The 16045-nt window shown below is 43.0% G+C and overlaps 1 protein-coding gene across 1 annotated transcript in view; it reads right to left on the reverse strand.

Annotated features, from left to right (window-relative positions):
* MYOF (myoferlin) overlaps nt 1-16045 on the reverse strand; it is a 172208-nt gene that overhangs the window by 24701 nt on the left and 131462 nt on the right. Inside the window, exons 36-41 of the mRNA XM_043926912.1 lie at nt 15358-15519; nt 13247-13412; nt 9960-10036; nt 6270-6281; nt 4014-4112; nt 2175-2300 (exon numbers count right to left, since the gene is read on the reverse strand). Of these exons, the coding sequence (XP_043782847.1) occupies nt 2175-2300; nt 4014-4112; nt 6270-6281; nt 9960-10036; nt 13247-13412; nt 15358-15519 (642 nt within the window). The remainder of the gene's footprint in view (nt 1-2174; nt 2301-4013; nt 4113-6269; nt 6282-9959; nt 10037-13246; nt 13413-15357; nt 15520-16045) is intronic.

Below are 16045 nucleotides of genomic sequence, written 5' to 3' on the forward strand. Positions count from 1 at the left end.
ACAGATGGAGCCGCAGGGCCCTGGGTGACCGGAGCAGAGGGCTCAGGGCAGTGTAGTCCCCCCAGGACGTGAGGGATGGCCACAGAGGGCTGTGGGACTGGGGGAGGGAGGACTGCTTTTGTGAAAGTTGTGGTGTGCTTGGCATGTTTCTGATGGGGAAAGTGAAGGGTGATAAAGTAATTAATAGATCACAGGAGAGAAGAAAGGTCAGAGCTGAAGCCAGGAGGCCTGGCAAAAACCCAGGGGAGACATGGAAGTGGCTTGGACCAATATGATGGCAAAGGAGGTGGTAGGAGTGAAATTCTGCACATTTTTTGAAGACAGGAATAAGAATGATTATTTTTTAAACCCAATAAAATACTAAGGTGATTTCCCTTTTTTTTTTTTTTTTGCATTACTGCATAAACCCCCTTCCACTCCCAGGCAAACTCCTGTTCATCCCTCAGGTCTCAGTTGAAAAGTGTCACTTCTTCCAGGAAGCCTCCCTGACTTCCCCTGGGTTGGATGAGTTTCCTAACATCATCTTCTAACACAACATTCATCCCTATTGCAGCAATGACATCTGCTTCACTGAAAGTGAAAGTCGCTCAGTTGTGTCTGACTCTCTGCGCCCCATGGACTATACAGTCTATGGAATTCTCCAGGCCAGAATACTGGAATGGGTAGCCTTTCCCTTCTCCAGGGGATCTTCCCAACCCAGGGATTGAACCCAGGTCTCCCATGTTTCAGGCAGATTCTTTACAGCTAAGCCACAAGGGAAGTCCAAGAATACTGGAGTGGGTAGCCTATCCCTGCTCCAGTGGCTCTTCCTGACCCAGGAATTGAACCAGGGTCTCCTGCATTGCAGGTGGATTCTTTACCAGCTGAGCTATCAGAGTGTCATTACTATTTATTGTCTATATTCCTCACTAGATTTTCCTCACTAGACTGTGACCTTCCTGAAGGAGGGAGCTATTTCTTGTCTGTCACTATCTCCAGGACCTAACACTGGGCTGGGCATGAAGCTGGGGCACAGTAAGTGGGTTTTGAATGAGTGAGCCATCAGGTTAGCTTGAGAGGCTTTATATTTTATCTTGAAACCAGCTTATGTACAAGAGAAAGCACTAAAGTTGGATTCAGAACATATGGGTCTTAGGATCCAGCTACTTTCATTCAATAAAGCAGCATGAAGTGAGCACCTACCATGTGCCAGGTACTGGGGGCCCAAAAAATGAACTCAAGGAATCCAGTCTGGCACAGGGATGTTAAATAGGTTTGACTCTCATGCTGTCTTCAAACACTGGGGTGGAAGCTCTAATGACAAGGATTTTGAGACCACGTGTAGGGTAAACTGGTCTGATTGATTAGTAATGTCTGCTATTGAAAGGGTTAGAAGTAACATGGATTTGCTACCTGTGGTTGGAGGGAGGTGCAGTGGTGAAAGCAGATACTTATGATGTGAAAGGCGCTTTACTAGTGGTGGGGACCCAGGGAGCCTGGAGCAGGAGTGAGTCACCCTGCCAGGAGCAATCAGGGAGCACTTCACAGAGAATGTGACTTCGGAGCTGGCACTTAAAAGAATGAGTAGGAGTTTTTCAGACCTCAGAGCAGGAAGGAAGGGCATCCAGAGAATGAAGACCTGTCCCAAGGCTCCAAGTTGTGAGAGGACAGCATGGGTTTGGGGCTTGGAGAGGGTGTGGTGGCAGGGGAGACAAGAAGCTTGTGAAAGGCCAGCTCCACCCTAGGGAGGAGTTGAGACTTGACCAAGTGGAAACTCAAGCGATGCTTTCAAGTGGTCAAGAAACATGATCGGATTTGATTGTATCGAGGATGGACTGGATAGTGAATGAGATAGGGAACAAGGACAATGGATTGTAAAGGTGTTGTACTGATGATCCAACTGAAAGCCTGGGAGGGGGTGGGGGGAACATGTGTGTGTATGTGTGTGTGTGGTGGGGGGGGTGGGACTTAGAGAGACTGACTCTACAAGATTCAAGGCTGGTCGGCATCAGCAGGAAGACTGGCTTTGAGGATTCTGCCCCCAGTCCCACTGCCCTTTTCCTTGTTAGCATTTCCAAGCATCCTTCAGGTGTCAGAGGATAGGTCCCTGACCCAGAGACTGGTGGTCCTTTATCCTAGGTCTATAAAGAAAATAAAGATGGATTTTAAACAGGATAGAAACACATTTTACTCACCTTAAACTCCCCTACCACAGAAGGATCTTCATTCTCATCTGATTTGCCTCGAAACAGCTTGAAAGTATCTGAGAAGTCTGTCAGGCCCTCGAATTCCTCTACATCCTCTAGTTCACAATCATATATCTGCAAACCATCAACAGATTCTTAATTTCTCATTATAACACGGGTGGGATCTAAAATCAAAATGACTGACAATACCAAACGCACACGAAATATGGATGGAGCAACTGGAACTCTCATATTGCTGGCTGGAGTGCATAATGATACAAACACTTTGGCAAAGTGTCTGGCAATTTAAATATCCAGCTACACTATGATACAGAGTTGAATTCCTAGATGTTCATCCAAGAGACATGAAAACATGTCTGCATGGTATAAGAATGTCCACAGCAGCTTCATCATCAGAGAATGGATAAACAAGTCATGATACATCCATACAATGGAATATGACTCAGCAATAAAAAGGGTCAAACTACTGATATACATGACATGACTGATCTCAAAACTACTGTCTTGGGCTATAGAAGCCACACACACAAAAATACACACACACACAAATATATATTGTATGGGTCCACTTATACGCAGTATGAAAACAGGCAAAACTGATCTGTGATGATGAAATCAGATCAGCTGCCTAAGAGGGTTGGCAGGTTGTTAGGAATTGACTGGAAAGGGGTACACAAAGGAGTTTTCTGGGGAGATGGGAATGTTTGTTGCCTTGTTTTGGTAGTGGTTTATGTAGGTAAGTATATATAATCATAACTCAATGAATTACTTTATTGTATGTAAATTATACCTTGATAAAGAGCTAGAAAAAGAGGAGGAGAAGCAAGGAAGAGAGAGAGGCAGAGGATGGACTGTGGGGCTGATCCATCAGACTAGTTTATTTCTGTAAATGAGAGGTTCTTTACATGCTGGTGTTTCTTAAGCTACATTGAGATGTTATGATAATCACAAGAAAGAATGTGGATTTTTTCACTTTGATGGAGAAAAAAAAATTTTTTTTTAACTTTTAATTTTGTATTGGGGGTATGGCCAACTAATATTGTTGTGATAGTTTCCGGTGAACAGCAGAGAGACTCAGCCACACATATACATGTATCCATTCTCACCCAAACTCCCCTCCCATCCAGGATGCCACATAACACTGAGCAGAGTTCCATGTGAGATAATTATTTTAATGACCTGATATTTCTCTTTTTAAAGTTTATCTTTCTACTATGCATTGTTCTGAAAATGTTAGCCTTCGCTTTAGCTTTACTACTAGAATAGTAGTACTGAATTCAGTAGTACTGAATAAAGAACTAGAAAACTCAAACCCTTAACAGAAAGATCATCCATAACCAGATCTGCCTAGTTCAAAAGCTCATCTCCCTCCTGGACACACAGTTGTGATTGTATGCTCCATGCATGTAAAAAAATCAACTGCTCAGCTAGTAAAACTGATGCCCAGAATGGAGGACAGAATGAAGCATGCTGATATTTCATGGTGTTTTGCAAGAGCACCGTGACTTCTAAGGTCTCCCTTGGTCAAACTGGAAAGCCGTTTACAGGCCTAATTAGTGCAGTGCCAACCCAATCCCAACCCTCACTCAGCCAGATGTTCCCAAGCCCCAAAGTGGCAGTCACAGAAACCATAAATCAACAGCTGTTGTCAAGCCCTGGAAATCTCAGCAAAGCCAAAATCCATCACAAGACGGCTCCCCCAGAGGTGCTCCTGGCCTCTCCCCCTCAGCCCCCACCATCAGACCTTTCAGGCTTTCACTCAGCTCTGTCTGCGACCAGTTTTAACGCATGCTCATCCCCCACCCACAGTTGCATAGGCCCAGGTACCTTGAGTTTGGAATAACCTTTCTGAATATATTGTCCACATTTTTCATGTTCCCCTGTGGAAGCATAAAATTTACTCCACCAGTCAACAATTTCTTCCTCCTAAAGAAAGACACATCAAAATGGCAAAACCTTAGTGATGACCTGGATTTCCAATCATTGCAGGAAAACTATGTAATAGAAAAGAGAAACAGGTGCTTCTGAACCTGAAAGAAGTGAGATTATATGACTTTTGTTTACATGCACCAAAACAATAAGAATTCTTCCACCTGGAAGCTGGAGGTGAAGTGATCCTTGGCCAATGAAATGTGTGCAGCTTTAATGGCCACAGCTATGCTGGGTAATTTTCTAACATTCTATGGATACAGTCTATTCATTTGACTGTTTTTACTCTTATCCTGTTGATATTTACATACCACCCTTATGGCAGAAAGTGAAGAAGAACTAAAGAGCCTCTTGATGAAAGTGAAAGATGAGAGTGAAAAAGTTGGCTTAAAGTTCAACATTCAGAAAACTAAGATCATGGCATCTGGTCTCATCACTTCATGGCAAATAGATGGGGAAACAGTGTCAGACTTTATTTTTGGGGGCTCCAAAATCACTGCAGATGGTGATTGCAACCATGAAATTAAAAGACGCGTACTCCTTGGAAGGAAAGTTATAACCTACCTAGACAGCATATTGAAAAGCAGAGACATTACTTTGTCAACAAAGGTCTGTCTAGTCAAGGCTATGGTTTTTCCAGTGGTCATGTATGGATGTGAGAGTTGGACTGTAAAGAAAGCTGAGTGCCAAAGAATTGATGCTTTTGAACTGTGGCATTGGAGAAGACTCTTGAGAATCCCTTGGACTGCAAGGAGATCCAACCAGTCCATCCTACAGGAAATCAGTCCTGAATATTCATTGGAAGGACTGATGCTAAAGCTGAAACTCCAATACTTTGGCCACCTGATGCGAAGAGCTGACTCATTTGAAATGACCCTGCTGCTGGTAAGATTGAGGGCAGGAGGAGAAGGAGATGACAGAGGATGAGATGGCTGATGGCATCACCGACTCAATGGACATGGGTTTGGGAGGACTCTGGGAGTTGGTGATGGACAGGGAGGCCTGGCATGCTGCAGTTCATGGGGTGGCAAAGAGTTGGACATGACTGAGCGAATGAACTGAACTGAACTGATTTACATATGCAAAGGAGAAGAGGGCAAAAGAGGATGAGATGGTTAGATAGCATCACAGATTCAGTGGACATGGATTTGAACAAACTCTGGGAGATAGTGAAGGACAGGGAAGCCTGGTATGCTGCAGACCATGGGGTCGCAAACAGTGCAACTAAACAACAACATTTACATATACAGGTAAAATGAAAAGAAAAAAACAACGCTTTAGTATGTGTTTACTATTCCATCCTCCAGTATGTGTTTTTCTACTATTTCATTTCCTTAGCCCTTTTAGCCAGCAACACATTGCAAAACAAAGCTCACTAAGCTAAGCATGGGAGAAACTGTTTCTAACTCAAGTTCTATCCTTTACATTATAAGCCATACCCTTATGTTACAAACCATGCCACATTAGATATGCTATTTAAAATCTCTGAGCAACATTTTCTCCATCCACTGAATAGGCTAACACTATATTTCCACATCATTCTCATAGGGTTGTTTTGGACATCAAGTAAGATGATTAGGAGAAGGAGCTTTGGTTATAAAATGTAAAGCAAGAGTACGGAGGCATTATGCTTTTTTTAGACCAGTGGCTCCCAATATATTCTTGGAAATTCTAATTCAATCAGCCTGAAGTGAGACCTGGCATCTAGGATGCTTTCAAAAGTTCCCCAGGCAATGTACAGCCAGAGTTGAGAACCTTTGGTGGTTCTTTGGGCAGAAGGGATGGCATTTGGAATCACTTGTGGAATATTCTCAAACTCCAGAAGGCTGTAGTTTATAGCAGGCTATGACTATAAATTCCACTCAGATTTATAACAAGAATAGATCCTCATCAGACCCACCTGCATCTTAATCTACCTAGTAAAGAGTCAGGTTGCCCAAAATAGTGTGTCATCAGCAACACAGCTCCTATTTTATCAGGGGATGAGACAGAAGAAATACTCAAGAAAAACCATTTCTATAACACATATAGTTATTTCCCCTCTGTGGATGAGAGTAAACCCAATCCTGGATTTGAAAACAGTTTTTTTTTAAACATATCAGTTATAGGAAAATACATGAATTATAAATCTAGCAAATTGTATAAAACAGTTACCTTTTCTGTTAGCTGCTCATCACATATATGGCCAGGAAGAAGGCAAAACATGTATAGGTCACACGGAAGTAGAGACCCCATGAGCATTAGGTTGAACAAGAAAGAGAAAAGGAGACATTATTTTTCAACCATCATTTATATTATCAACATTTTGATGGTTTATTTATTCAAGATGATCTCATTATTAAACACACCTTTTTGGTTTCTTCTCTGAAAATGTGCAAAAGAGTTACAAACAGTATTAAAATAAAAGGCTTGGAGGTAATCACCCACGTCCCATTTTAATAGAGTTAGACAATCTCTGTCCACCAGCACAGTGATTATGTAGGGCATTGGGGGATTAGCAGGGTACAGTTGTTTACCTTCCTGCCCCAAACCTTTCATTCCATTTAGCTTTTAAAGTATATTCCCAGCTGGCTTAATTCTCATCTCTTCAAAAACTCCTGTTGCAAGATGTTTATACCCAGTATGATTACAATATCATTATTAATAAGCATCTTTTCTTGGTTTTTCCCTATGTTGATGTTATAGTACCAAATACATATCCATCCATCAAAGTTGCTTTATGATGTCAAATCTCTCACTGACCAAATCCTTCCCTTCTGAGTTTCCACATGGAGAATCCACCAAGAGATGAAAGAAGCTAGGATGTTGGGGTTTGACTTTTCTCTCTGTACCTGCTGGAACATTAGCCAAGCTCGCCCTCAGGGGCAGTTTGAAGAATTGTTGCCTCCTAACTTCAAGTTCATTTCCAATATAAGGAACTGTGATTCCTCACTACAGGCCCTTCCTGCAGGGAGTGCGGGGTGGCTATGAGGCTTCTTTTGCGAGTGCCCCTCAGCATTTTCTGGATCAACTTTTGTTCAGCACACAGAATTGCCAAGAGAGGCAGACAGAGGTAACAATTCTATTAGATTAGTATCAAAGTGAGATTAAGAGTTAAATCATCACAACTGAATTGAGATTTTGGAGAGAGGGATTTTACACCAAAAGTGTCTGCACATTCTGCATTCAGATTTTTAGAATCTTTTTATTCACATCTATTTTCATCTATTTGAAACCTTTTCAAAGAAATGAACAGTTCATGATTTAAAAAGCATTTTTAAAACAGATCGCTGATGTTAAAATCTAGAATTAATACAGGAAAATGTATTCATGTCCACTTGCTCATAACTTCACGTGAAAAAGTAACTGAAGCAACCTGAAGTAACTTGCTTCATTACATTCACAGGGCACAGCAGATTCTCCCCTGAAGCTTAAAACAATCACATTTGTTTAAAGATCATCTTTCGCTCCAAAATCTAGAAAGAATCTGAAAGCAGAGTTCAAGTCTCTAGAGCGAAGTCCCTGCAGCCCCAGGCAGCTTCATGCATTTTCTTATCATACATACATGCACTGTCGTTGGAGAAGCCATTTTGCTGAGTGCTGTTGACATACTGCTTAAGCACTGGAATTGGAAGGTAATCGTTGAAATGGCTATGTAGGAACGTCCATGACATCTGGCTAGCACTTAGTGATTTGCGCCCCCACCCCCGTGTTTATTTCCCGCTTTACTTGTGGTGGTGCTGAGCCCATCGGACAAGAGCTCTCCCAGTCTCCACAGGGTGGCGGTGTGAGTTGCTGTGAGCAGGAGACTGTCACCTGAAGCCACAGCCTCCAGCTTCCATCATCAGCAGTGTTGACCCAGTCCCTCAATTTACCCATACAAAAGGCTCGAATTGGGTTAGTGTTAATAGAAGTTCATCACACACACAAAGCATGTACATGTAACACACCACACACCACACATGTTACATGTGTGAACATATTTTACATGTACATATAATCCAGGACATCAGCAAGCTGGTCATTGGCTCTTCCAGAGCTCAACTTTGCTCATTTGACTTTGCATAGATGAGCCCTGTCTTCCCCAATGGACAGATGAAATCAGATTTTTAGAGGCCATTCCGAATAGCCTTTCTTATCAACACAGTATACCTCCAACTAGGTGTTAGGAGAGCAGCTGATTAAAGTGATATATAGTACATAAGAACGATATGACCTTCCTCAATCCCGCTGGGTTGCAACTAAAATTTGCTGTAAATTCAGCTTTCACTGTGTGTTGCTATAATAGCCTCATCTCTTAACTACTGGGAAGAAAGGAATGAGATTGGGGCATAGGTTGACTTTACTCTTTTTCTTGATCTTCCATACTTAGGGCTACCAAGAGTATACAAAAGGCATAAAGACCTGATTGACAATGGAATCTGGAGGCAGATCACAGGGTAGTGTCTTAAACTGGCTTTTTCCAGAGTAGTTGTGAAAATGTACTTAAAAGATCTTAAGTATATTATACTTCTCCCTGGGCTACTACTGTTTTACTGGGAATATCTGGGATTGTTTATAAAGTAAACACAGTGGTTTTACAAATTTGATATTGTCGCTTCTGACTGCAGAGGGTTCTCAGGGAATAGAATCACACACACTGCTACGCGGTGCTGGCTGTGGAGCCCACATTTAATATGGTCCAATTGTTAGTGAGCTTAATGCAGTGGGAAGAAAGTGGATTTCTTTAAAGGCACTGTTTATGGACCTAACACATTAAAGTGCAATCATGTGTACTTTCTGGCCAGTTTGCACATTAAAACATGCTGTGAAAGTCCATCATGAATGCCAACAGAAACAGGGAGATATTTGATGTTTTCTTTTTTCTGGCTGAGAACTACCCCTCAACCCTTTCCTTCTTGTCAAACTGGATGGAATGGTTTTAAAATAGGGTCCTGAGTGAGCGTTTTCCCCAATGTCTTAATTTCAAAACCATAGTGAATATAAAAGTCAGGGATATCCCACACACTGACAAATAGAGTCATTAAAAATCCATGACACTTCTGTTTCATTTAGGGGGAAAAGAACTGGCGTGTTCCATGTATCTCTCTTCTCAATGTTGTGATGCTGTATGTTTGGTCCTGAGATTGCTCTTGCAAATGATATCATTCAGACCATCCACATCAATGGTTCTCACACCTGCCTGCACATTAGAATCACGTGGGTAGATTTTAAAACTTACTGTTGTCTAGATTCCCCTCCCTTGTGGAGAGTGCAACACGGGTCCAAGTATTATTTAAGTATCCTTGGTGACTGAGGGGAGAGGACGTGAGTTCACACAATGTCACCAAAGCTACTGATGAATGTAAGAGCCAGGTTCTTTACCGTGATAAGTTGGTTTGTTATCTTTTTGTTTTTGTTTTTTTCATTTATTTATATTAGTTGGAGGCTAATTACTTTACAATATGGTAGTGGTTTTTGCCACACATTGATATGAATCAGCCATGGATTTACATGTGTTCCCCATCCTGAACCACCCCCCTCCTACCTCCCTCCCCATCTCCTCCCTCTGGGTCATCTTAGTGCACCAGCCCTAAGCACTTGTCTCATGCATCAAATCAGGACTGGCGATCTGTTTCACGATTGATAATATACATGTTTCAATGCTATTCTCTCAGATCATCCCACCCTCGCCTTCTCCCACAGAGTCCAAAAGTCTGTTCCATACATCTGTGTCTCTTTTTCTGTCTTGCATATAGGGTTATCGTTAGTTGGTTTGTTATCTTAACTTTAGCTGCATTGAATGGTTGCTTGAATTCATCTAATGCTTAGATACCTGGAAGATAAAACCAACATCATCCAATGAATGATCAGTTCTAAGCCTACCTTTGAAGCCAGTAATGGTTTGGTGTCCTCTATTTCAATAACGACATCCCGGCAGGGTGGGGTAGACAAAAAGGAGGCTGCAAGACAGACAACTTCGTAATCTAAGACACTTACAAAAATATAGTGGTAAGCTTTCTATTTCAAGTTTAACAGCCACACAATGGATGGTAGAATTTGCTCCTATCCAAAGGATAGACTTACTATCCAAAGGATGAGACTCACTAAATGGAGAAGACCACACCAGACTCTAGAAAAATAACCTAACAATTCATCACTTTTCCCAAAATGTGATTGGTTTGAGACATTTTAAGGGGATTAGCTGGCCTGTTTTTTTTTCTTTTACCTTAGATAGTTAGCCCAATGCCTATAGATAGGGAATGCTGAAAAAAAGTATTTTATCAGCACATGTCTTTAGAGGATGCAGGAGTGATACTGGGGCCGTGGGGGGCTACAGAAAAGGAGCCTCCTTTTCATGGAATCTGTTCTAAGACACAGAAAAGCAAAGCAGGGTGAATAGGCACATTTCACGGCTGAAGCTGCAGCGGCCTCTTTCAGCCCCAGTTCTTATAGTATATGTAGAGGGAAAAGGCACCCATCCTGACTTTTTTTTTTTTTTCCTTTTTATTTATTTATTTTTTATTAGTTGGAGGCTAATTACTTCACAACATTTTAGTGGGTTTTGTCATACATTGATATGAATCAGCCATCCCATCCTGACTTTAAATAATTCCCAGAATACTCGTGGCTCTAGAGTCTGGGGTTAGAGCGAGGGCTCATGAGCGGCCCCCCAGGGCTCACCAGATTTGGTTCAGCTGAATGCGGTGCCAAAGCTTCAGCTTGGGGCAGGATGGAGTGAGGGTACAGATGCCCTTTATGAATGAAGACATCAGGCAGACAGACATTCATCAGAAGGCCAGAACCCAGACAGAACAAACTCTGCCAAGCCAAAAGAACTTTTTGTTTGACCCAGCAATTGATGCATAGGACATAGAGGAGGGAAAACACATTCTTTAAGCACCTACTATGTGCCGGGCAGTGGGCTAAACTGTTTACATACATGATCTCATTTAACCTTTCAAAAATCTTGTAGAATAAATGCATGTGTGGCATTATACCCATTATAGAGATTAAAAACAAACAAACTGAGGCTCAGAGAAAGCAAGTCTGCTTCAGGTTGAACAATCAATCACAAGTGGAAGTAAGTAATCTAGGTCTCTCTGACATTAACGCTTGTGTTTTAACTGTCATACCAGAGCACAGAGCAAAGCAGGCCCTTTGTAAATGTCAAAGAATATGATCAGGGGAACACTGGGGAAGCAGAGGAGACTGACACTGGGAATCTATGATGCACCAGTTGCTATGCTGTTGCTAGGTGTTTGAATATCCATGTGGCACACCCAGATCTATCAGCAGTCTCTATGCTTCCAAGATAGCTTCCCCCAACTCCCAACCACTGCAGCAACACAGCAGGGTGAGTGGGCAGGCGTGCTGGAGAACTGCAGGCGGGTTCCTTTCTATATCATCAGCTCTTCACTTCACAATCCTCATGTCAACAAACCCTTAGGGAGGGGAGGCAAGTTATTCTGTGTGCTTCCCCCAGGAGACCAACCAAGCATATCCCTGGACTCTTACCTCAATTTGGTTTAAACAAAGTATCAGGTGGATCTAAAATAACAGATTCTGGTCTTGGGAACACTGTGTTCCCCATTCACCTTAAGAATTTTCCTCTTCAGGGACTCTCTAAAGCCTTGACCACATTAACTACATAGAATTATGAACCAGGAGGCCTCTGTCTGCCCCTGACCTATTGACACTCATAGGTCCACTCAGATTCTGAGGTCAAAGAAAATCTGCATTTATACCTTCCTAATGATTTCACATATTTGTGTCAAAGAGTGTTCCCTCATGAAAGCAGTACAAAAAACACCAGGAAAACACTCTCTCTCCATAATGTAATCCCAGATAAAAGAACGCCTGCAGTTACATGAATCCTTGTTTTAAAAATGTTGCTGTTTAGGCACCATCTAGTCAGCACAAAATGCTTTGCATGGGAAATGTATGGATAAACACATGTAGGGTTTTGTGCAAGTGTGACTATGGATTTTTTTCCCTCTCTTCTCTGAATCAGGGATTCAGGATGCTCAGACCCACAATGCAGATAAGTTTCAGAGGCTCTGTAAAATCAATACCAAACCTTATGGAAGATTACACAGAACCGGTTAGCAGCACAGCTGCTCAAACAGAAGACATCTGTTTCAGTTTTGAGGCCGCCAGCGATCAGCTGAATGGGTGGCAGTTCGCCACTGGGTCTAATCTCACAAGCCTAGGGGTCTAGGATCTTGCTCATGGGTGGGATCCAGTCTCTAGCCCCTAACACAGTCTCTGGCACATGGTAAATTAAAAAACAAGTAATTCTTGAATAAACAAGTGCGAAATGCTACCCATATAGTTATTATTTCATATAGAACCCTAAGATAATACTATAGCCTGCTCTATCACTTACTTATTAATTATGTGACCTAAAGCCAGGCATTTAAACTCAGCAGGTGTTATTTTTTCCTCCACAGGTAACAATGAAATCATATGTTTCAAATCACATCACAAGAATGTTGTGATGCATTAATGGGGTGGAACAATAGATAGAAAGCAATTTAAAAATTCCCTGCTTCCCTGCTCCTTCAGTGCTCACAGAGGGGCCCCTGTATCTCCCATCAAAATATTTATCATGGCAAACTGCAATCACCCATTGTCCCGTTTGATTTTTCTGCTGGACAACACAAAAAAGGATGTTTTTTTTTCCAGGAGCAGGATATTTCAGAAAGTAACAGCTTGAGCATCAGGCCCCTCCAAACAAGGCCAGGATTCAAGGGGAGCTCTGCCACTTACTAACTGTATCACCCTGGGAAGGTTACACGGCATGCTGCCAATCAAACTTTTCCCTATCTGCAAAACCTGGAGAATAAGTACTTGCACCTTGAGAAGTTGGTAAAGATGAAATCAGCTCAACATGAAGAGACCCAAGATGTTATTTAGAGACTTCGATTTCCCTTTTTTAAAAATTGGAGGATAATTGCTTTATAACATTGTGTTAGTTTCCGCTGTACAACGTGAATCAGCTGTAAGTATACATGTATCCCCTCCCTCTCGAGCCTTATCCCACCCTTCTAGGTTATCACTGAGCTCCCAGCTGAGCTTCCTGCGCTACATAGCAGCTTCACATTATCTGTTTTACACATGGTTGTGTATTTATGTCAATGCTACTTTCTCAGTTCATCTCTTGCATTTACCTTTTAGCTGTGGTACGATGTCCTCCTTTCCTGCATAAGGGTCACAGCGAAAGCGGTCCAGGCGATCAATGGTGCACTGGCCCACGACGGGCTTGCGCCCGAACTGCCGGTGGTCGATGACCTTGATCACCAGCGGAGGCATGTAGAGTTCCTCCTTGGGCAAGAACTGGGGAGGGAGGGTGGGTCACAGAGGTCGGTGTCACTTCTCTGTACAAGTCCTGACAAGGGCAGCTTTGCCAATTAACTCCCCCAAAGGGACCATCCCAGGCTCTCTCTGCCCATTTGGCATAGGCCCAGGGCTCCACAGTGAGCAGTTCAGTAACATACATGCCAAGCTAGCAGCCTAGAGCCGAAGGGCCTGAGCTCTGAACCAGATGCCTGGGGTCAAATCCCCGCTCTGCCACCGACGGCTGCATGACATGATCTTAGGGAACCTTTCTATGTCCCAGGGATCTCAATAACAGTAGGGTTGCTGAATTAGTGAACGTGAAGTGCCTAGAACTGTACCTTAGTGCCTGGTTCTGCTCTGTTAACAGGGTGTGAAGTCAGCACTTAGTTAGAATTAGTTAAAATTTAGAAATGATTGAGATAAAATTGAACCTTCACAGGAAGTAACTGTGGCTTGGGAGTCTTTCAGCCCTGGAAGTTCAATGCCCAAATAGGATGCTCTTTCCTCATTGTCTCCTGGTTCCTCTACGTACAATCTGGTGACCTTGGTGACACTGTCTGATTGGGGAATCATGAGCTGGTCTCAGGTCTGCCTGGTGTGTGGTTCAGATTATTTCCACCTCTGTCCTTGCACAGGAATGGAAGTTGGGGTCAACTGAGAGGCTTTCCTCACTTCTGCTGACCAAGGCTAGATCCCAGACTAGAGCTTGGGAGGCAGGGAGGGAGTTGGCGAGAGGATTAAGGATGGGCGGAATGGCCCCAGGATCACTCTGGGATTCTGGCTAGGAGCCTACAGGGGGTGCTCACTGGTAGCATCCCAAGGGGAAAGCATGGGCTTTGAAGCTGGAGGGACCTTAAGTCTGAATTCTGGCCACCCACTTGCTAGCTGTGTCCCCTCGAGTAAATCACTTAACCTTTCCGTTTTCTCCAAAGTACACATGAGAGGGATGAAGATGCCTGCCCTGCAGGCTGAAGACTTGATGCAGGGAGTGTGAATGCAGCCAGAACTGGGCTCTACGTAGCTGCTGCTGTGGTCTTGACAGAGTCTCTGGGCACAGCAGGCAGCAACCTGGCACTGGTTATGGAACCTGGAGAGGGTATTTTCCCCTCCAGGTCTTGGTTTCCTTATCCGTAAGAGGAAGAGTTAAGCCACATGACCCCGGAGTTCAAGAGCTGTGTGTTGGAGGCCCTAAGGGCAGAAAAATTGACTGGGGTGGGAAAAGGACTGGGAAGGTTCTAGAACTTCCACCCCATCAAAACTGAGGAAATGCCTTTGTATCTCTTATTATAGTAGAGTATAAAAAGAAAGGTTTTTCTGTTTTAAAAAGTTAAGGATTTAACTGCTTTAAAGATGGAAAGATAGAGTAGCCTCTTCTTGCTCCCAGGGCAAGAAGACCCCAAATATGGGGTCTGCAATGGAGGACTGTGAACCAGATCTGAGGCTGCCAACTTCTAATAACCAGAGGGGAACATCGATGGAACAAAAGTGGGCACCATCCCTAGGCATGCCTGGAGGTAAGGGCATAGTCACAGGCTGCTAGGACACAGCCCCATCACCCCATTACTCTGCAGCTCCCTTTCCCCAGCCAGCCAATCACTATGGGGGATTCTGGGTCACACACCTACAGGGGTGTGGCTGGGGCTTAATATTCTGTTCTTGGAGGGCTGACTAGATGGAAGTTTCCTGGAGAAATGCCATAGGATTGCTCATAGATACTTCTGTGTCACTGGGGCTTTTTGCAGCTTTAGGGAACTATTACTACAGTGTGAGAATCTAAGGGAGGATAGTCACTGACAAGAAGACTAAGGCAAGGTTTTTCTATTTGTTTTTGGACTTTGGAAATATATGAATATATAATGTATGGATTTGTATATATTCATTTCTCAAGTTACAAGTCAGCAATTCAACACACATGAACTAGTATGGAGTCTTGATACAGTACCACTCTCATGAAGAGAACAGAACTTGGGAAGTTGGGTGTCTTCTTCAGGTTTTTGATCACCACTGACTCGACCCGTTCCCCTCCACACTCCACAATGAGACTGGGGGAGGTGACAGAAGCCATCTGGTAATTCTTCATATTTCTTAAGCCCCAAGCTAGAATCTAAGAAAACAATATAAAGAGAAGGGAAGAAAACCCAGCATATTAAAAATATTCAAAAGGGAACATTTTTTCTTAATAACCAGTAAATTCTTTAAGGTGGAATTGTACAGATTTCCCTCAAATCTCTGAGAATGTTATCCTAGAAAGCCTGGAGGTCAGACAGAGAAAGTGTTTTTGCCCATTTTCTTCCCTTATCTGAACGGATAAACAGCAGAGCAGATAAGAAAGCAGGGATCAAATCCTGGCTGGCCACAGCTCTGAGAACTCTGGCAAGTTAATAACCTCTCTGGCTCAGCTACAAAAGGAGGTGAGTATTCCCCATCATAGGGTTATTCTGAGGATCAGGTGTAAAACTCTTAACACAGAGTCTGACCTGCAGGCATTTATTCAAAAATAAGAGCTGTAGTTTAAAGTCATCTGTCTCAGTCTTCTTAGCAAGACAGCCCGAGGATGGAAACCTCCAGGTAACAGCTTGTTGACTGGACAAACGGGGAGCCCTCACTAGTAGGCAGGATGCTGTCCATCA

The sequence above is a fragment of the Cervus elaphus genome, chromosome 15, assembly GCF_910594005.1.
Source record: "Cervus elaphus chromosome 15, mCerEla1.1, whole genome shotgun sequence".
Lineage (NCBI taxonomy): Eukaryota > Metazoa > Chordata > Mammalia > Artiodactyla > Cervidae > Cervus > Cervus elaphus.